This window comes from Rhipicephalus microplus, chromosome 5 (assembly GCF_043290135.1).
Source record: "Rhipicephalus microplus isolate Deutch F79 chromosome 5, USDA_Rmic, whole genome shotgun sequence".
In the NCBI taxonomy this organism is placed as follows: Eukaryota; Metazoa; Arthropoda; class Arachnida; order Ixodida; family Ixodidae; genus Rhipicephalus; species Rhipicephalus microplus.
The window spans coordinates 117423557-117446867 of record NC_134704.1 but is presented as its reverse complement, the minus strand read 5'-3'; the positions used below and the strand labels follow the sequence as shown (position 1 = coordinate 117446867).

General features: G+C 45.5%; 1 protein-coding gene and 1 pseudogene across 1 annotated transcript; both read left to right on the top strand.

Annotated features, from left to right (window-relative positions):
• Positions 1-8075: 8075 nt before the first annotated feature.
• LOC142817547 (uncharacterized) lies at positions 8076-10109 on the top strand. The gene has a single exon (XM_075894583.1). It carries the CDS (start codon positions 8076-8078, stop codon positions 10107-10109), a length of 2034 nt encoding a protein of 677 aa, XP_075750698.1.
• Positions 10110-18198: 8089 nt separating this feature from the next.
• LOC119168443 (uncharacterized) lies at positions 18199-21092 on the top strand (annotated as a pseudogene).
• The last annotated feature ends 2219 nt before the right edge of the window (positions 21093-23311 follow it).

The following is a 23311-nucleotide window of genomic DNA, read 5'->3' as shown; positions in this document are numbered from 1 at the left end:
CGCCGAACTCCGGAAGCTTTTGTTCATCGCTCCTTTCGCGGATTAATCGCCCACCTGGCGGAAGCGTTCTCACAGAGAGCCAGACTGAGAAAAAAGTTATCTCCGATTACAATACCTATCCTGGCTGTGTGCTGTCACATTAATTCTGAACAGGCGGCCGCACCTTATGTGTACCAACTCGAGACAGCTGAATGACTGTCTAGCGAGGCCTGTTGATTCCGTACGTGACACTACATTTAGGCTGTACCTTGAATAAATGGTTGTTTGCTTCTGTAGCCAATTCGCTGCAGGATAAGGGCAGCAAAGTGTGAGAACGCAGAGGTGGAGACACGTCTCTGAGAAAAAGTAAGTTGTTTGCTTCCTTGGTGGAGCATCAAAAAGCGGTTGATCCCACAAGTCGACCTTGGGTGAGACGGATATTTAAAAGAAAGAAATGAAGGGTGGAGAGCTTGGTGCTAGAAAAGGAGATCACGAGGAGTGGACAGATGTCATGCTTGGCACCGACTCTGATTTATTATTACATCGAGAATTGGGTGTCGGTGCAATGGCAGGTTACGCCTGCGTGGATTCAGCCTGGTTATTACATGACGTGGTCGGTTTAGTGGTTGCCAGGGCCTTTGTAGATGAGTACCAGTGCGTGAATAAACTGGCACGTTTGCCAGGAACTAAACAGCCAGACCCTTCCAGTTCTTCAACGTACCTTCGTGGTCCTATAGAAACCAACGTCATCAACCCTATCAGCCATCCTTAACCAGGCAGATTATCTTTTTTTTTTAATTGTAACTTTCACATTTATGTAACAAAAAACTTCGCAAACACTTGTTTGGTCCCATAGCCTAACTGGCTAGAAGAGGGACCAATTGTGTGACATACCTAGATACTTGCGCAAGCGGTTACACAGCGACAAAGGACATCAATCTGGATACAATGTTTAAAACAGAAAAAAGCAAAAAACATATGATTGAACTATACAAAGAAACATAGCGCAGAACATAGCTACTTATAGCACAGAATAATAATAGCACTAGAATAATACTAATCATAATAATAATAATAATACTAAATGACTATGCAGACGTCTTATTTAGGAAGTTCGCATGAAGTACATGCTTCATGGCCAATGGAAAATTTCTAGCCTCTTTCACATCAGTCGGTATCGCATTCCATATGAGAGCGCCGTGAAATTCTATGAGCCTTCGACCGTAGGCATTTCTGGCTACTGGTAAATTAAAACAGTGATTCGCTGCAGCTCTTGTACAGCGCGCGGGTAACGTAAAGGTGCTTAATGGGAATGGATCATCACGTTTTATTATTCCATGCACTATATCAGCAACACTAGACACGTGAACAGAGTCCAGTGGAAGTACACGCATCATTTGAAACAGTGGTTTTGCAGTATCCGTCCTGTTTGAGTATTTAATAATGCGGACTGCCCTCTTTTGCCGGCGGCTAATATATTTCAAATGAGTTTTATATGTACTGCCCCACGGTGCTATACAGTAGCTCAAGTGACTGTGCACGAATGCAAAATATAGGATGCGCAAAATTGGTGCGCCAAAACATTCACGGGCTTTTAGTAGCGTGTGACACCCATATGCTAGCTTGGAGCAAGTCTTTTCTATATGCGCTTTCCAGTTCATGCCCGAGTCAAACATGACCCCTAAGTACTTAAACGAGGCTACTGGCTGTAGCAGTGCCGTATCTAAAACTAAGTTGAAACCTGCAAAGTCGAGTTCTTTTTTCCTAGAGTGAAAGACCAAGTATTTAGTTTTCTCTGTGTTGATATTAAGGTGGTTTCGTTTAAACCATACTTGTACTCTCTGTAACTCTTCGTTAATTTTATCTTCGATGTCTCTTAAGCTGTCACCAACAAAGATTAGCGCCGTATCATCTGCGTACATTAAAGCTTCTGAATATAGTAGGATGGAGGGAAAATCGTTAACGTACAGGGAAAAAAGAGTGGGTCCAATAAGTGAGCCTTGTGGTACCCCAGAAACTATTGATTGAGTAGAGGACTCGACGCCATTCATCACTACTCGTTGCTGGCGGTCGGATAGGTATGATTTGAGAAGCTGGTGAATTTTGCCTCGAAAACCATAGTAATGAAGCTTACTTAACATGATGTTGTGGTTGACGGAATCGAAAGCTTTTCTTATGTCCAAAAAAACTACGACGGCTATCTTATTGTTATTCAAGGCTTTGTTAACTTGTTGGGTTAATACCAAAACTGCAGTAGATGTAGATCTGTGTGCTCTGAAACCATGCTGGTTTGAGCAAATTATATTATGTTTGGATGCAAATGATGTTATCTGCACTGAGAGGATTTTTTTCAGAATTGTATTAATTACACTTAACACAAATAGTGGTCTGTAATTAGATGCACTTGATCGGTCTCTATCTTTGTATACAGGGACGGCTTTGCCCAACTTAAGCTCATTTGGGTATATACCACAGTCCTGCCAGTTTTGAAACATGTGCAGCAAATGGTCTGCCAGAATGTCTATGTTATTTTTTATTAATTTAACTGTAATAGCGTCGAGCCAAGCCGCTTTATTGGCGTCTAGTTTTTTTTTTGTACTATTGACATGATATCGGACATTTCTACCTCAAATATGGCAAAACTATCAGAAACTGGTCTAATGGGACGCGTGTGGGCTGTAGTGTCAGGAAACTGAGCAGCCAAAGCACGCCCGACGTCTGCAAAATACTTGTTAAAGCGATCCACCGTGTCTTGAGTTATATCGTCAGGCAGTACGCGTTTATCTGAGTCAAGACAACTGCGGATTTTGATATTTCCCAAATTCGCTTAGTGTTGCCGCTTAGTGTTGCATCTAAAGCACTGACCTTTGATACCAGGCTTTTGTTCATGAGAACGTGCTGTAAATTGTGAACCCGACTGCGCCGTCTCACGTTCTCTTGATCCTCCGGTTTCATCTGTCCCGCTGAAAAAGAGTTCCTTTGAAGTTTGAGTTGTTTCATTTTTTGAGCTGTACATATTGTGAGATAATAATAGAAATTCACCATAGCCACAACTTTTTTTTTTCACTTGGTCACGTAAGTCACTTTTCTGACCCACCATACTAAAAGAAAAAGATTGGCGGCGTATCTTCATGTTTTTCCGCAAAGTACGTCAAAAGACGGTACTCTTCTGTCTGGGGGTGCTGTGTGAGATGTGGTGCCATCTGGTAGTAACGTAAAAGACAAAAGTTTTTTTTAGAACGCTGAGCCACTGGTAGGTGGCTGCACAAAGGCGTTTTTGGGTTGGACGATGGCTGTGGAAGGAAGTGCTCTGCAACGTGCTTGTGATGCGATGTGCTGTCAAGACGTATATCGCCCAACCATATCACCTAACCGGGCTGGGAGGTGTCGCACCGAGTGCCAGGAACCATCGGGACAGCATATATGTGCAGTGACAGCGTAATTTCGCGCTGTAAGAGCCCATGTGAGGACGAGGCCTAACAGGCCTGTCTCGTTCTGGTGGCCTCGCGACAGCACCCACGCCGGCAGGTGGGGATACCGACTGTGCACGAGAGGTGGCGCCTGTTTTCTCCCGCATTCACGTGTGAGGGGCTTTGCGACGGTGGTGCTGTGGTGCGCGCGTGCTGTAATGTGGTGCGTGCTGTAATGAGCCGTTAAGGCGTATCTCAGCAATCTTGCGCATCGGCGGGAGACCATCGAGACATCCCTGTGCGGTGACAGTGTAACGACGCGCTACACAAGCCTATGTGGGGGACGAGGCCTAACAGGCCGGTCTCGCTTTAGTGGCCACCAAGGCAGCGCCAAAGCCGACACGTAGTGGTACCGACTGCGGTCGAGAGGTGGCGCCAGTTCGACCATAGGGCGGTGTTGTGTGGACTCGACCGAAATGAAGCACACCAAGAGGGCGAAGGCTACAAAAGGAAAGGCGTTAGATGGAGAAGAGCTGGTCGATTGGGTGCAGTGTCCGAGCTGCGAGCGATGGCTCGAGCGATCAGACACACCATTTGAGACAACGCAAGAGGCGGAGGCTGATTCATCCTTCCTTTGTCGCATATGCGAGAGAATGAGGGTCATGAGTGAACAGTCTCAGTTACAATACAAACAGGAGTCGGAGAGGTGGCAGTTGGCCTTAGATAGCCTGGCGGCGCGGTTGGAAGCACATATTGTGAACAGCAAAAACGAGCGAGAGGTGCTGCTGGACAAACTTGCAGAGGAGAGAAGGCTGAGAGGAGCATTAATTGAACAAGTTGGAGCACTACAGAGAGCTTTGAACATAATAGACGCAGACAAAACCAGCAGCCACGAGAACACCAGTGCGACGAGGAGGGCAGAAGTGACCAAGTCTGCTGAGGATGTAAGCGATGTGAGGAATGCGGTCAAAGCCGCGGCAGTCGATGCTGGCACAGAGATAGTCTAAACCCAGAACAAGCCCAACAGTGATCAAGAGCTACTGGGTGGTGATGACAGGAATGCGGTCAAAGCCGCGGCCGTCGATGCTGGCAGAGTGATAGACCAATCTCAGAACAAGCCCAACAGCGATCAAGAGCTAGTGGGTGGCTCTCCCGCGGAGGCCGTAAGATGGCAGGTCAAACGCAGCAAGCGGGCTCAGAATCGACTGCGCAAGGAGAGGGCAGAGAATAGCCAGGCCTCCATACTATCTTCGCGCAAGAAAACAGCCAACGGCCCCCCAGAACGGCCAGCAGGACTCCCGGGCGCATTCGTCTACGGCGATGGCAATGCACGTAGACTCAAACGGGCAGTCCTCCAAGCCAGTGCATGGCACAGAGGTGTACACTGCCGTACGAAAAAAGATGCCACGCTTGTGGAAACAATGGAAGCCATTGAGACTGTGACGGACGTCTGGGATTCAACAAAAGCCATCGTGGTTCTACACGCCGGTCTCAGCGACATCTCAAATTATCTCAAATTATCGTCCTATTTCATTAACGTCAACTACCTGTCAACTTATAGAACACATAATACATACGCATATCTCTGAGTTTCTTAGTAAGCATAATATCTTAACAAAACACCAGCACGGATTCAGAAAAGGCTATTCAACCTGTACGCAACTTGTCGAGACAATTCACGATTTCGCAACTTCAATTAACAATGGGACACAAACTGACGCCATTTTTATGGACTTTTCAAAAGCGTTTGACAAAGTCTCACACAAGAAATTACTTTTTAAATTAGAGAAAACACTTAAAAATCCGCGCCTAATAAAATGGATAGCAGACTACCTTATAAGCCGTAAACAATTTGTTGTTTTTAACGAATGCTGTTCAGAAGAGGCAACCGTTGACTCTGGCGTCCCACAGGGTACGGTTCTTGGACCCCTTTTGTTTTTAATTTTTATCAATGATATTGTGAATGAAGCTCCTGTAAAAATCAAGTTGTATGCATATGACTGTGTCATATATTCTGAAATATCCAATGTAACCGATCAAATCATTCTGAATAGTGCCTTTTTTAACATTGTGAAGTGGTGTGATTTATGGCAGATGTCAATTAACTTCGATAAAACAGTATTTATGCGAATAACTCACAAGAAAAAACCCTTACTATTTAATTATTCCACCGCAAGTTTCACCCTTTCTGAGGTAAATTAAGTATCTTGGCATTTGGATTACCAATGACCTTAGCTGGACTAAACATATTGACTCCGTAGTTACAAACGCTAACCGAAAACTATTCTTCCTTCGAAGAGCTCTAAAACATTCTAATTCCACGGTGCGTACTCTAGCGTACAGGACTATCATTCGCCCAGTGTTAGAATATGGAGTGATTGTTTGGGACCCCTTCACTAAAGCTAACATAACTAAATTGGAAAACGTACAGAAGAAGGCAGTCCACTTTATATTTAATAGCTTTGGACGCACCTCTATAACTTAACTCCTACATCGTGCCAATGAGCCTTCAGTTACCGAAAGAAATCGTTTAATACGACTACAATTTCTTTACCAAATAATTAAAGGGCATTATAAGCTTGATGTTTCCAACATCATTTCCTTTTCTTCTGGGTACGCCACCCGCCAAAGGCATCAACTTACAATAACCACTTTCCGGTCCCGAAATAACTGCTTCAAATATTCCTTTTTTCCTCGTACAGTAACTCAGTGGAATGGATTAACTAATAACCAAGTGATGGAGCCGTCCTTAGAGTTGTTTGCAGCAAATTTGACCTGATTGTTTACATCATGCTGTTCTATTTTTTGTTTGTTTGTTTGGTTTATGCAATCTTGAGTGCCAACATTGTGAAAATTATATCTGTAACCACCCTGCTAAAATCTCTGTAATAGGGATTGCAGTATGAATAAATAAAATAAATAAATAAATAAATAAATCCAAGACGACACATCTCCACATGATTCAACTGAGAAGATCAGGTCCCAAATAACTTCCTGGAAGGCAAGAGCCAAAAGCCACTTTTTCGTGGTGTGCGGCGTCCCAGAAGTAGGACCCAAACACGATACCATGCGGATAAAGTGCGAGTTGTGGAATCAAAACCTACGTCAAATTTGCTCAGACATTGGAAAGCGCCTGGAGTTCGTCAGTGTCACAAAGGCTCTCCAGGATAAGATGAATGGAACTTCCTACAGTGAATACGCCGCCGAGCAACTAGGACAACGATTGGGACGCAGACTATGTGCTTTTTTAGGGCTTCGCCCGTCGGGCAACTACAAGCACAGGGCATGGAGGGTGAAACCAACAATCTCCATGATGACTGCCCTGGGACAGGCAATCCTACAAATGGCCAATCCACAGAGGAGGCAGAAGCGCTCCTGGCACAGGACGTAAAGAAAAAGTCGACCCGCCGTCGCCGCAGCCGCAAGAAGAACGCGGACATACATGTAGGCTTCCTTAACCTACATGGTGCTTGAACGGCGAGCAAATGGGAAGAACTATATATATATCAGATGATGGGTGACGAAGATATAGAGATATATGCCGTGGCTGAAACACACCTTCGAGTCATGGAAGAGCCATCAGTACATAAAAGTTGGCAGTGGGCTGGCTTGAACCGTTCAGGTGAATCGAGGAAAGGGGGAGGAATAGGTTTCCTGTGGAAAACTAGGTCAGCTTGGAAGAAACTGGACAGTCCGTGTGTTGAGCATATGTGGGTTGAGGGCTACCTGCAAGGGCTGGCAGTCCTGGTAGGGGTGGCCTACTTTGCCGTATCTGCTGGAGCCGATGCTGGAAACTCAAGAATGGCGCAGTGCATTAGGGAAGACGTGGCAAAATGGGCAAACCAGCGAGAGGTTCTCATTATGGGCGATTTCAATGGGCACCTCCAAGCTCTGGATGGCTTCCAGGATACCAATGGGGAACTACTACTGGCACTGGCACGTACACTCGCCTTAGATGTGCTAAATCTTCGTCCAGAATGTGAAGGACAGTACACCTGGAGCGCCAGGAACAGTCGCAGCTGTATTGATTACGTGCTTGCGACACCTGCTTTAGCACGACGTCTCACCCACATGAACATCGATGAAAAGGGTGAATTCAGCATAGGAAGTGACCACAACCGAATCAAGTTGAGCTTTTCTCGATCCTCCTGGCGAACCATTGCGAAGGAACATCGCAACCCAGCTGAGAGGCACCTCCCGCAGTCGAAGTATGCGGCAGTCGCGGAAGCATTCGAGCAGAACTTTCAACCGACGGAACCACCAACATATGATCAATTTGTGCTCGAACTGAGACGCATCATGAAGAAGCACGAAATTCGCGTAAATTCCCGCGGCGGCCTAAGGCGCAAAGGCTGGTGGGACGAAGAAGTGCAACGGGCCCTTATTGCAAGACGAACGGCGAATCGCCTACACAGAGCGGCTGTTAGGACATCACCCGGAGAGGAGTGCATGAGTACCTGGGAGGAATACCTCCGCCTCAAAAGAGAGATGCGGATCCTCGTACAAAGCAAAATAGCTCAGTACAATAGCAAACAATTGTGAGCTATCACAGAGGCAGGGCGTAACGGTGCAAACAAATTTTGGAAATATGTGTCTTCGTTAGATTGCCAAACTCCGGCACCGAAAATTCGACACCACTCTAGCAACCTACCGGTCACCGACCTCGCAGCGCACCTCACGACCCACATGCAAGAGCTCTTCAATCCCACACATGACGAATCGACCTCAGCAGTAAACGGCGACCCGGATGAGCCTCACCAGCCAAGTGAAGAGGACCATTGGCAGATAACGAGGATCGCTCTTGAGCGTGCACTCCCGCGTATCAGTGCAAGCACTGCTACTGGACTGGACGGCATACCGGCGGGCCTTGTGAAATGCTTGGGGAAGTCTGCTCGAGAACACCTCGCGGGAATTTTCAATACCATCCTCAAGAACGGCCCAATCCCACCTGACTGGCAATGTGGCAGAGTAAGCCTCGTGTGCAAGAGAGGAGGCGACGCTGGACTGCTGGGCGACTATAGACCAATCACGGTGACGAGCGTCCTATATAGACTCTTCGCTCAAGTCTTGAAAGTGTGGATGAGTGGCTGGGCGGAGAAGAGGGGCATACTGTCGGAACTCCAGAATGGCTTCCGACGGAACCGACGCTTGGAAGACAATCTTTTCGTGCTCACCCAGACCATCGAGGTGGCACGGAGAGAAACCAGAGGTCTGCTTGGATGTTTTCTGGATGTCGCCAAGGCTTATGATAGTGTGCCACACGAGGAGTTTTTCCACCAGTTAGACCAACGACAAATGCCGAGCGTGTGGACAGACTCTCTCCGGCGGCTCTATGCAGATAGCTCGGTGGTAGCATGCTTCAGAGGCACCAGAACACAGCCTGTGAGAGTGACAAGAGGACTCAGGCAGGGCTGCCCTTTGTCTCCGCTGCTATACATGATATATGTGGCGGGACTCGAGCAGGCACTTGTGGAATCGGGAGGTGGCTTCGCGTTCCGCCTCATGATTGGTGGGTTGGCGCAGACATGGACGCTGCCCGGCTTGGTGTTCGCGGATGATCTAGTATTACTGGCTGAGCGCAGCAGTGACCTTCAGAGGTTGGTAACACTGGCGGCCGACCACCTGAAGAGTCTGGGCCTTCACTTCAATGCCAAAAAATCGGCCATATTGCAGTTTTCAGGCATGGAGACCATTGATGTGCAGCTTCCCGACGGAGGAAGCATTCCGGTATCAAACCAGTACCGGTATCTCGGTGTCAACCTTTGCACCTCCGCAGATATCTATGACAAGCAAGAAGAGCACGTTCGACAGGCTTCAGTGAGGGCCGCCAACGTGCTGCGACGGCGGAGTCTGTGGGGGTGCAACCGGTTTGTACTGGTGCGCGAACTGTGGAAGGCAGTACATGTGCCAGTGCTGACATTCGCCAACGCCGTCATCTGCCTGCCTGAAGCAACACGCCAGTGGTTGGAAAGAGGTCAACGTGAGTTCGGGCGACTGGCGCTGGCGTGTCATGGACGTGTGGCTGTCGAAGCTATACAAGGCGACCTCGGATGGTCAAGTTACGAGGCACGCGAGGCAAGGAGCAAGGCGGCCTACGAAGGACGTCTTCGCCTCATGAACGACCATCGGTGGGCCCGTCGTGTATTTAGATACACCGCTATCAAGGGCATGAACACACCATGGCGCAGGCGTCTCCACAATCTGTGCCGCAAGTACTCCCTTTTTACTGACCCTGTCCAGGAGGACAGTGAGAGGAAATGGGCAGTAGGAGTACGGAATAGAGTGCAGGAAGCTGAGACGTCGATGTGGCAGGCGGCTATGGAGAAGAAACCCAGTCTGGCCCTATACAGAGCTCACAAGACCACCATCTCCGCCGAACGATTATACGACAATAATGTCGGCAGTGCGCTTCTGTTTGAGGCCCGTGCTGGAGCGCTCCGTACCCAGGTGTATCGCCGTCACTTCGACCCGTCGTTGGCCGACGGCACTGTACAGTGCAGGACATGCGGAAAAGACGAGGAGAACATTGAACACCTGGTGCTTCACTGCGAATGCCTGTGTCCCCGTCAGACAGATGGCGCCACACTACCGGAGGCACTCGGCTTTGTGAAAGACTGCGGCGCACCGGGAGGCGACAGCCGCGATACTAACGTACACCCCCTGGCAGCGACAGCAATAACCAAAGCAAGGCTTCTACAGTGGTGGTCAAGGAGGCAGTGAACAATTGTGATGTTCATGGACCTGGTGTGATTTTTTTTTCTCATTCCGGTCAGGACACTAAAAGGTGCCCCCCGGGTATGAAGGGGAAGACCACAGAGATCATCATCATCATCATCATCATCATGGTAAGAGTGATTGTCTGTGCTACCTTTAGGTTTCATAGTAGGACATTTGTTTTCTCATGCCGCTAGCAACCATGCACTGCAGAGAAGCTGGTGCACAGGCCGCACCACCCAAGGCGGTCGCCATTTATCAAATGATCGTCGTGCGCTCTGTAGCTCGTTAGCTAAACTGGTACTTTTACTTGCTTTAGATGCATCTCCTGAAGCTTCGACAGCAAAGTACTTGCGTGCATACGGCACTACTTTCCGAAAAACATACTGCAATAAACAGTGCCTTTCGGAGGACCTACACTTTGTGTTTGTTGGTTGTTGCTTATCTTCCATAGCAGGCCCCATTTGACAATGTGACAGCGACTGTGCGTGTCATTCAGTGCTACGCTACACCTTTGCGCTTTTCGTTGCCGTACAGACTAAAAATGCTTTTGAACTCTCATAGCAATGTCTCGAAATCACGTGTTTCTTCTTTATTCAGTGGTGGTTGATACGCCAGGCACGTCACCTGGTGAACGGTGACACGCTTCGCCTGCATAAAGAGAGTGTGGCTTCGCCGCGTAACTATAGCTGCTAACCAGGCAATATGGCAAACCTATTATTTGCTCACATGGGGAGCATATACAGTGACTTTATAGTTTTAGTTAAAGACCTTAATTTTTTCAGTGAAGCACTAGGAAATTCGCCATCTCGCTGATAGCATCGCATTTTCAGCCCAGCTTACTAAACAATTTGGCATTTAAAATTGCTTACCTATGCGTTTTCTAAATAAATATATTCACTGCCTAACACTGATGTATTGATGCTTTGCTTCAAGTAGGCGTAATATTCACTTCTTTGTTGACCATGTCCACAATTGTGAACACAGCGACCAGATTTAGATGGGTGGGTTTTAAGTAGGGAATTTAAGTTTTCGCCAGGTGCCTGAATCGTTGCACAGACACCAATCGCCAGACAGACAGAGAGACCAAAGTTTTGTTATGAAGTTAAACCAGCCTTGTACGGGCTGGTTTGAGGTCCACGGGACGGCTTTATACTCTCCCAGAGTACAGTACCTCGTACTCTAAATCGTTAACAACTCGTTCTAGACACAAGACCAAAGTCTTTGCGTTGAAGAATCCCGAAAAGGCTATCGTCTTCAACTATCCTATTTAAAATAGTGATGATATATGTACCATGGAGAAGGTCGATACTGAAAATGGTTATATGCAAGACAATTTGGGAGAGAAATCTAGTTTGTAATCCCTGCCGTTCGTGTTACGCGGCATGGAGGGGTAACGTGTCGTCTGTCACTCCGTAGGTTGCAATGTTGCTGGAGTGAATGTCATACTGCATCTTTTGTTTTCCCGTTCTTTCTTTGTTTGAAATAGTGTATTAAGAATAAAATCCATGCTTCTAAGAAGTAGAATTATTTTTTTGAAGGAGAACAGCAACTTATAGACATTTTTACCACGGAGGAGGATTCCCTCCTTCTTGGGCTGCTGCACGGGAGTACAAAAGTGGAAGTCACAGCTTCGGCTGCGCTGTATTTTTGGGGGGTAACACATGTTAACAACAGCCCAGAGGGGCTCATGGCGGTGCCCGTAGGGAAATTTTAGGGAAAAGATCTATAGTGGTCAATTAGTGGAAAATGCGAAGGGATAACTACCCCTTCAGCTCAGTCACGAACGTTAATGATGTTAATGAACGTTAATAATGTTGAACGTTAATAAAGCTACGAACGCCAATGACGCTTATGGCGATTTCTGTATCGATTCCCTCTACAGTACATATAACTGAAATCTTCAAAAAAGTATGACATTAGAAGCTGTGAAAGTCACTCTGTCGTGAATCTAAAGCTGGCCATTCTGATATTTATATTTAGAGAAGTCTTATTTTTTTTCCTTTCCTGTAACCATGTCCTGTTTCTTAGTTCGCCCTTGAGAATGCAGGGACCACCAAGTACACAACCCAGCAGACCATCTCACAAACGCACACGAAACACACCTTTCCACTTTAGCCACTGGGTGCATGGGCAAACATGGTTGCGAGGCGCACACTAGCAGCGCGGAGGACAACAAAACTTCTGCGCAGTTTAGCAGTTTCATCTGCTCGACCTAAATGTACTTAGGTCTTACTTTTGAGTCACTCTTGCATTCAGAATTTCCTGGCCCAATGTATTTCATACCTACTGAAGACAGTGTGTCAGAATTTTCACAGAGATATACTAAGTGCTGCAAACATCCCTGTCCTCTTTTAGCCTTCACTAACGCGAAGCATTAAGGAGTGCAGCACATATCATAGTACTTAGGCAGTGTAAAGCGCAGCACATACAAAGTCCACAGCAACAAAGTTGATCTAAATATATCATACCGATAAGTCTATCCTGAAGTCTTCCCACTTAAAGTTTTCACACAAGGGCGTCGTTTCACTCTAGCTTATGGATAACCGAGATGACAGACTGATCGCTGTACCTTCTCCTTCTTCTTCTTCTTCTTCTGAGCTTCGGAAAAATTGCCATGGTGGATACTGGAAAACATGGTGGGAGTAGTGGAAATAATAGTGGGCATGGCGTAAATAATAGTGGGCATGGTGGAAATTATGATGGCTATGGTGGGACGTAGTGGAAAATATGGTGGTTATGCTGGGACATACTGGGTGGTATGGTGTAGAGATGATGGGTAAAGTGGAAATTATGGTGGAAAGCAGAGGCTAGATAGTGGGCAATGATGGGACGCTCTGCCCACCATTGCGATAATGCTGGGAAGCTCTAAGCATATGGTGGGTGGTGCTTATTATGGTGGGCTACATGGTGTACCAAGTTGAAAAACTCTTCCCACCATTGCGATAATGCTGGGAAGCACTAAGCAGATGATGAGTGCTGCTTGTTATGGTGGGCCACATGGTGTACCAAGCTGAGAAGCTCTGCCCACCATCGCGATAATGCTGGGAAGCAGTGCGCAGATGACGGGTGGGCTTATAATGGCGTGCAATTTATATAGTGTACAAAGCTGGGACCTGTACACTACATGTTCTACCACCATGATTTCCACCAAAGGTTAGGCCTACTGACCGAGCCCGTACAATTGTGTTATCCGTGCTTCCGGGTTTCAGAATACATGATTACGACGATTAAGTATGACAATACAGCGCCGCCATATGGCATCAATTAACCTAAATGAAGCATTTTTCATTGTGTATGGTGTCTGCTCAAGAAGCAACAAACATCGATGCGACGCGATTATAGCACTCCCAGAGAACGTAATTAAGTGTTTCGAAAAGTTAATTAGAGCGCGAAAACTTGACACGATCACTCACACACGCACACACCCATGCATCAGACACACAGCGCTCATGGGTGTGTGCGTGTGTGAGTGATTGTGTCAAGTTTTCGCGCTCTAATTAACTTTTCGAAATGATCTACCAACTAGCCCAACAACAAGTTCACTCAGTAATTAAGTGTCTTCTCACCGACAGCCGCCGGTCACACTCGCCGGCACCTCTCTAGTTTTTGTACGAGAACTCAGACGTAGCAATTCGTGTGCTTGGTGAACCAATATGATAGCGTAATGTTTCCGGCACACTGCATTCGTTTTGGCCAAGCCGTTATGTAGTTGTTGCTTTAGCGAAAGAGCTACAGCATTGCGCTGGTGCGACCGCCCTCTACATTGCGCGAAAAGCATCCCAATACTCAATCAAATAGATTAGGCGGGCGTATCTATGGAATGAGCCTAGAAGCGTCATAAAGCGTGAACAGATGTCGCCCTTTAGAACGAGCGCGAAACGGATATTAAACTTGGCAGACCCCGCCGGTAAACTGTCACTGCTCCCCAGTCCACTTGGTTTTTTTTTTCTTGAAGTTGTGAATTGCAAAAATAGCACTAGTGTCATTAACATAGTGGCAATCGTTACAGGCCGCAGTTGCTTGTGTTTAATAAATGTGCAATATTTAGTAGCAGGTGTAGATCTTGTCTATGTTGTGTACACGACAAACATGACCAAGTTGAACCTTAAGTTTGTATGGCAACTAAGTATTTAACACGCAATCAACGTCATGTTGGTGTGGCGCAGTGGGTAGCGTCTTCGTATGGGAATCCGCAGGTTGCACGTTCGAAACTCCGTGGCGCCTTGTTTTTCTTTTTTACGGGACGGGTGTTTTTTATACCGTTTTTATAGAATTCTTTTTTATTTTTCGTGGCAGCTCGTCACGGTGATTCTGACGTTATTTCGCGCTCAAGTGTTGCCGGCACTGCAGCACCAACCATACCCACCATGCGCCATGGTGGGCATTTCCCACCATTCACCCACTACATTAATCCACTATAATGGTGGGTGGTGGTTTCCACCATGCCCACCATTCGTTTTTTTCCGATAGGGAGTCACGTGGTCGTCGAATGTACTGATCCTAAATAAATATTCGAACTACACCAACGTACAGCGTGCAAAGGATATAGTCTGTTTGAAATTTAGGGAGCAATATCAAGTGCGAAACTTTCCCTGTCAAAAACTTTTTTTTCGCGTTTTCTAGCGAAAAGCTTTCGGTGGAAGTGGGCGTCTTTGTATCAAAGAGCTCCTTTGTGTAACAGTGCTTTCTAAAAATAATGAAATTACTGTGAACTACTGAGAGTCAATTTTCTGTATTTTCAGCTGAAAGTCACTTTTTCTGTATTTACGTGTGCTTTATTCTCCTTCTGTTACGATTACGTATCATTTGATAGGCCTTAAATGCCATATCTTCAAATCTTGGCCAATCGCCCTGAGTGGGCAGAGCTATAGTGCAGGCATCATATCATCATCATCACATTGGGAAACGATCAAGGAGGTTTAAAAAATTGACAGATCTCACAAACATTGGGCATCGCTGATATGCGAAGCATTCATGAGAAAGGTTGACATGTCACTTTAAAATCAGCGCAAAGTTCGAAGGTGGTGGTAAATGATGCCGTACATGACTTCGGTGTAATGATTACCATGTTTTGATGTGTGGTTTACCTTCGTCATCTATTCACGTCATGTGATACCATATTTAGTATATGAGGAGCTAGCTAAATGATCGCGAGCACACTATGAGCTTGGTGTGTTCTAATATTCTTACATGACACGCGTGTCAGGATTATCATGTTTACACCAGTCATATATTTCGTCATCCATTGACTTCACGTGACACCAAATTTAGTATACTTGGAGCAAACAAAACGGTCTCGAGCGCATCATGAAGGGCCCAATATACTCCAATGTAGCGTTGACGCACGCGCACGCTGGGCACAGCGACGCTACGTTAGCAAAACACGAGCACTCTATAGTCTGACGCCAGGTGCGGCCAGCGTCCGTCGGCGCGCCCTGACGTCAAACGGCGTGATATTCGACATCCAGCATTTCGCGCCCATGCCATAGATTACCACAGCTCTATGCCGATGCCTTGACCAGACAACACTGCGTCTCCCTCTTTTCGTGAGAGAGGGACACCGGACGCGCTGAAACGCGCATGCGTCACAGCAACGCAGCGTGGCGCGTGCCTGCGAGTATATGGCAGGACCGGCACCTGGAGTGGCAACGCCGGCGTGACGCGTCGAAATGAACGCCGGCGAGCACGCGCACCGCATTATGTTGAAATGTATCAGTGCCTTGACTGTGGCATGTAGTCATGTTCTCACATGGCACGCATCTCATGATAATTATTTTTGCACTAGTCACATACCTTCGTCATCAATCGGCGTCACGTAATATCGAGTTTGGTACATGTGAAGCTAGTGAAACGGCCGTGAGCGCATCATGAGCGTAGCATGTAGTCATGTTGTTACATGACACGCATCTCATGTTTATCATGTTTGCACCAGTATCATACCTTGATTGATTGATTTGTGGGGTTTAACGTCCCAAAAGCACCATATGGTTATGAGAGACGCCGTAGTGGAGGGCTCCGGAAATTTTTACCACCTGGGGTTATTTAACGTGCACCCAAACCTGAGCACACGGGCCTACGATATTTCCCACTCCATCGGAAATGCAGCCGCTGCAGCCGGGATATGAACCCGCGACCTGTGGGTCAGCAGACGAGTACCATATTCACTAGACCACCGCGGTGGGGCGGTATACCTTCGTGATCCATTCACGTCCCGCAATACCGAATTTGGTATAAGTGAAGCTAGCGAAACTGCCACCAGCGCTTCATGAGCGTGGCATGTAGTCATGTTTCCACGACACGCATCTTATGATTATCAAATTTGCACCAGTAATATACGTTTGTCATTCATTCACGTACCGTAATACCAAATTTGGTATATGTGACTAGCGAAACGGCCGCGAGCGCATCATGAGCGTGGCATTTAATCTTGTTACATGACACGCATGTCATGATTTTCTTGTTGGGGTCTGTCGTTTGTGTTCGCTATGTAATCATGTCAAACCATACCAATTTTGCAACACACCATGTGAAAGAAACCACCGCAAGAGCTGCAGGACTATGAAATGTAAATCATGACATTCATGACATACATGTCAGGATTTTGATGTTATGAGAAGTCAAATATGTTCTTCATACAGTCATGTTATGTCATACCAAGTTTGGTATCGGTACCACTATCGGAACGGCCAGGAGAGCTAAAAAGTCGTAGGTGGCTGGCTAGATAGATAGATAGATAGATAGATAGATAGATAGATAGATAGATAGATAGATAGATAGATAGATAGATAGATAGATAGATAGATAGATAGATAGATAGATAGATAGATAGATAGATAGATAGATAGATAGATAGATAGATAGATAGATAGATAGATAGATAGATAGATAGATAGATAGATAGATAGATAGATAGATAGATAGATAGATAGATAGATAGATAGATAGATAGATAGATAGATAGATAGATAGATAGATAGATAGATAGATAGATAGATAGATAGATAGATAGATAGATAGATAGATAGATAGATAGATAGATACGCTCAAAGTCACCGAAGTTTGCTAAGAAATGCTTCGCATTTAAATAAATTGCTTGAGTGGAAGCCCCGGCAATGCTTTGCCAGCAGCAGTGAAGCCTGCTTTTGTCCTCCAAAGATCTCAGAATCATGCTGTTTTCTAGTGATGCCCATTTAGACATCAAGTGGCTTTGATTTGTTAGTCTAAAGGCTATGTTAAATGTAAATGAAAAGGTGGTTGTTTCCGAGGAAATAATCCGCAGAGACTAGTATCGATGTCAGGATTATCATGTTTCCAATATAATTTGCCTTTAATTTGAGGCTCACTAAAGAAAACTGGCAACGAAAGGACGAACTTTGAGCGCTATCTGAGTCTAAAATATCACGTTAAACTCGTTGGTTGTGCAAGAAAAACGCTACTTCTGCAGATTAATTAACCTTTTAACCTTTTAATTAACCTTTTAAATGCCGCACTTTGAAGAAACAGGAAAAAAACTGAAATTTATGTTGATAATTTGCATTGGCCTTCTAAATTAACTATAATCAAAAATACAGCCACATTCACAATGACTAAGCATGTTTTTTCGTTTGTTCCATTTTTGGAACATTAGGGAGTTTTAGTGCTGGGTACGCAATCTCTTGGGGCCTTGCGGGCTTGGGAGCGTGCGGCTTTGCGTGCCCAACGCATACCCAACCGGAATTCCTTTTAGTTGGCACCACGGTGGTACGCACGCAAACGCGAGCCGCACGAAAGTCACATGCGCTCGCAGCGCCATAACGTCCGGTCACGTAAGTATATTTTATATTATTTTTACGATTTAAAGTGGTAAATTTAACGTACATAGTGAAATGACGTGAATTACTATCAAGAAATCATTTTTTTATTATTCTGACAGCTTTCAACACTAAAGAAACTTTTTTTTCATATGTGCCGCAGTTGCGACTAAAGCCGGTGCCGCCGATGCCAAGCAATCCAGCCCGACAAGCGCGACAATCTAACAGAACAACGTGTAAAAAACGAGGCAACGTACGCGAATAGGACCTTGTCATCGGCGTCGTCTGTTCTTCTGAGACTTATGCCACCGTTGCGTCGTCGACGTTGCAGCGTGCTCTGCGACCAGCTGCTCTACCTCGATCTTTCTTGGACAGAGATAGAATATTTGTTCCTCGGCTACCGCGCGCCTGGACAAAGGGTTTGGAAATCAGCCGGTGGCCATATAGACATAAACAAAATCGACGAGCAGGCCTTCCGGAGGCAATTCCGCTTCTACAAGGAAGACCTGCAAGTTCTGACCGAGGCCCTGAAGATTCCAATAATTCGGAGCAGCCAAGGCGTCACCGTGTCGGGAGAAAAAGCGCTTTTGATGGGGTTGCGCAGGCTCGCGTACCCCAATAGATGGTGGGACTTGGAGCCCCTTTTTGGCCGTCACTCGTCGGCGCTATCTAATATAGTCAGCCAATTATTCGGCCACATCGATAGCACCTTCGGGCACCTGCTTGCGGATGTCAACAACCACAGCTGGCTGAGCTTGAATGATCTGGAAGAGTACTCCGAAGTAAGCACGTAATATTCATATTGTGTAATTTTAATGCACGCACGTTCTAGCCCTGCTCTATAGTTCTTGATCTTTATGTAGGTTGTCAAGCTGTTCAATTTTTTTTACAATGCTGCGCGATTTTAGTGCTTCGGTCATATGCAAGATTTTCAGGTATGTTTTCCTTGTCTTCGCAGGCTGTGTACAACAGAGGTGCACCCCTGCGCAACTGCTGGGGCTTTGTGGACGGCACGGCGAGGCCCATTTGCCGCCCTACAGTCAACCAGCGGATATACTTTTCAGGCCACAAAAGGCAGCATTCTGTAAAGTATCAGTCGGTCATGTGTGCAAACGGAATTGTGTGCCAGCTTGATGGGCCATATGCAGGGCACAAACAAGCATGATGCCGGTCAGTGTGCCTTCATTCATTATACTGTTTGCTTATAGTTACTAATACGAGTGTCACAGTGAATCCTGCCGATCACTGTGTTAGCATAATAAGCGCATAAAAATGGTTCATTGAGTCAGTACAAAAACTGTTGCAAGCGCAGTACAGTGATTTTGAGTAAGGTAGCTTGCAAGTGTTGTGTTTCTTAGGCTAGTTGGTTCGTACTTTTTATTAACCAAACACTATTATCACATAGTGCAAATCGACAAAAATCAACATACCTCTAGAGGAATTATGCAAGTGCTAAGTCCATTCTCATGTTTCCATTTTTTTTTCTTCCAGTGCTAAGTGACGCGAGTGTTGAGGTCAATTGAAAGGTGTTTAGTGATTAACAAGTGTAACTAAAATGTCCTAAAGGCTAAATTTCCAATTGAAACCTGTGACATTGAGTCTTGATACCCTAACCACATGTTTGATGCCCGATAAGTTTTTCCCAATGATACTTTGCTGAAAGCCTTTCCCAATATAAGCCAACACATTGAAGCATTACAGATGCTTCCACTACTTTGGCTTGCTGTCAGCCAGTATTCATCTCGTGGACACTTTTCGGATGAAATGCCTGGGCCACCTTTAATGGCTATCGTGACTAGACCTATAGTCTATAGCTGCTTGTACCTGGCAGTGCCTAATCTCTGCGTGATAATGCAAAGGCATTCCTTTCACATGTGCTATTAAAACTATTGACACAAAGTTAGCGCTATACCTTCCTGTACCTTAATTTCTGCTAAGTGTTCCGCGGCAACAAGTACTTGTTCGATTACATGCAGACCGAGATAGGTAACGTACAGCCCTGCTTTTAGGCTATAAGTCACAAGCACATTTTGGTAATCATGTGCTTTGTTTGTTTAGACTTCCATAATAGAACTGTCAAGTACAATCACCATAAAGTAGCCTAAAGTTTTGTTAGTGTCTGAAGCCTGGCTATCTCCAAGGCCCAAACAGACCTTTTTTTCTGTGTTTGTGCATGTGTGTGTGTATGTATGGAAGGAAGCCTCCTGCACCGCATAGGATAATCTAAAATGAATGTTTTGCAACAGATCACTCCAAGATGACACTGAAAATGGCATGTTAAAAAAGAAATGCATTTCAAGAAACTTCTTTTTCTCCCTTTTTTGCAGGCATCTTACGCCTAAGCGGACTGTACCAGAAGCTGGAAAAGTTATCCCAGAGCTACTGATATGGGATATATGGTGACCCTGCATACCCACTGTGCCCTCTTCTCATGAGGCCTTATGCTGGAGCCACCCTCACACGACCGCAAGCCCTTTTCAATAGGCATATGAGCACTGTTCGCCAGGCGGTCGAGTGGGGATTTGGAAAGACTGTGGCAGAGTTCGCTTTTTTAGATTTCAAAAAGAACCAAAAACTCCTGCTACAAAACGTTGGCCAAATGTATCGTGTTGGCACTATACTCGCGAATTGCCACACGTGTCTGCACGGAAGTCAGACAGGAATGTTTTTTGGCCTTCGAGCACCTGACCTACAGGAATACTTGAGGTGCGGCTAAGTGTGTAATTATGATTGATATGTAGAGTTTAACGTCCCAAAACCACCATACACCACTGTAGAAATTTTGACCGCAAAGGCTTTTTAATGTGCACCAACACTAGGTAGTACTAGTGCCTCTGAAATTCGTTCAAATAGGCAACCGTGCACTGCCATCACTGCTTCATTGTGGAAGACTGTTTAGCTTTTTTGTTGTGCTGTAGCTAGCAGCACTTTTCGTGTGTGCCACAGTCAGCATACAGTGGCCAGAAGTGAGACTGGTGGGGGGATTTTCTCAGTAGTGTGTGCTCATGCATGCCACTATTAGATTGTGTGTATCGGAGTGCGTGTTCGACAGATGGTATGTATATCACGTGCGACGAACTTGAGTACATGTGCTCTTTTGTGCAAAAAGTTTTCTCAACTTATTGAAAACGCTTTCATTCACCTTAGCAATCTGGTGATCTAAGAGTGCCGGATTTCCAACAGATGCACAGCTGTGCTTGTATTTGTTTGCCTTCATCGCATCTGCATGTTATATTTCTCTCATAGAAAGTGTCATGTTAAATTCTTTTCTATACACTGTTATACGGATTTGAGGAATTGGCAGCTTACTTAATCAAATATTTCTACTCCAAATACTAGTATTTCAAATTGTGGCTCATTTCACAGCACATTTTTAACAAACTGCCATTGTTTGCACCATAACATGTACTTTGATTGTTGTCTGGTAAATACATTTCATAATAATAAATATTTCCAAGATTTTTCGACAATGCTCTGAACTCCAATTAATGCATGGCAAATTTGATAGCTGCTCCTAAGACACTGGTAGCTGCTGTAAACTAGCAGTGTGGGCGTTTGGGCTAGTTGATATGACATGACAATAGGTACAACGCAAGAACAGGACAAAAAAGGTCTCTTTCGTGTCTCTTTGTCGTCGTTCTGTTCTCGCGTTATACCTATTGTCATGTAAACTAGCATGTTTTCCTGCTCCGAATACTTTTATGGCTGCTTCAAATTTTGCTCCAAAAAGCAAGGTCACTTCCATCACTAACGAAGCAATTACATTTTAATTCTTTTAAATTAGGCTATTCACAAAACAGAAAAGCCTTTAAGTCTGTTAAAATTGAAAATTGGTATTTAGTAACATCCCAAAAGCAACTGCAACATTGCATTTGCCCCTAACCTACCCCCACATGTGCAAGATCGAAGTGTTGAATGCAACGAATGTGTGAGCAGACCTAGTTGCAAGGAGCCCTCTAAAGCTGTTACTTTGGACTTGTTGTGCAAATGACTGTAATGTCATCCCCAAGCGAGAAATTAAAAAGGAGTGTAGTGAAGGAGCAAAACTAGCAATATTAAGTCTACTGAGATAGCCTACTTTAAGTTAATGATGACATTTGCCAGAGGGACAAGTAGAACCAAAAGGTTGAGTATGAGGGTTTTCACATTTGATACAGTTCAGTGAAATATTTATTTCTCCATTTAATATGTAGGCTCCTAATTACAATGTGCAATACTGCCTGGATCATGGCACTTCTTTTGCTAGTACAAACACAACAGCAACCACAATAGTGTTCCTAGAAAATTTTAGTGCAAGACAAGAACTAGCTATACGGGAAACTAGCATCATGAAAACAAATACATATACAAGAAGATCACGAGTGTACACTAATGTGGACCATAGTGAATCATTGTGCAAAAATAAAAAAAAACAAGATTGCAAGTAAACAAGAATACATTAATTGATTTAACAATGAAGTGTATTATACTGATAAAAGGATAATTACATGAACAAGAATGTACAATAAAGGAAAATACAATTACAAGCATATAGCAGTCATCACAGGAATCAATCACCATTGCTACCTTGTTCAACCCCCTACAAATCCACTCGCTGTGACAATAGCAAAAAGATATCTACCTTCAAATGCAGATCCAATACTTTTTCCACTCATTCTTTCCAAAAACAATACCGTATATACTCGTGTAAGGGCCGCCCTCGTGTAAGGGCCGCACCCCAACTTTGAAAGCGGATATTTCGAAAAAAAAAAAAACAAAAGTTCAAAATGTCCCGCCAGAAAAGTGTAGTTAGTTCATTTACAGCCAGATGGCGCTGCACGCTTTTCCGCTTTTATTCTACTTCCGCCGACGCGCCGACCACGCTGTTGACAGCGCGCCGCCATATTTGCCTTGTGCGGCCTCTTTGTTGGCATCGTTCCTAGCATCGTGTCGATACGTTGGCAGCGCGACTTCAGATCGGTGTCGTCGGTGTCACTTTGTTGGTTGTAGTGAACCCTGCAGAAGCCAGCGCACGTGACGGACGATGGGCCGGCATCTGAGATCATTCACTGCAGCATTTAAGCTGCAAGTGATTGACTATGCCGAGGAGCACGGGAAGCGGGAAGCTGGACGAAAGTACGACGTCGATGAGAAGCGCGTGCGTTACTGGATGAATCAGAAAGATGCCCTCGCCGCTACTAACAGGAGCCGAAAGGCGTTTCGCGGGAAAAAGTGCAAGTACCCGCAACTCGAAAGCGAGCTCGTCAACTACGTCGTCGACACACGAAGGGACGGCTACGCCGTATCGACTGACATGATACGCGTCAAAGCCCTCAGCATCGCTCGCCACATGGAAATACCCCCGGCACAATTCAAGGCAAGTCGGGGCTGGGCTACGCGGTTTATGAACCGTAACCAGCTTTCTATTCGGCGCCG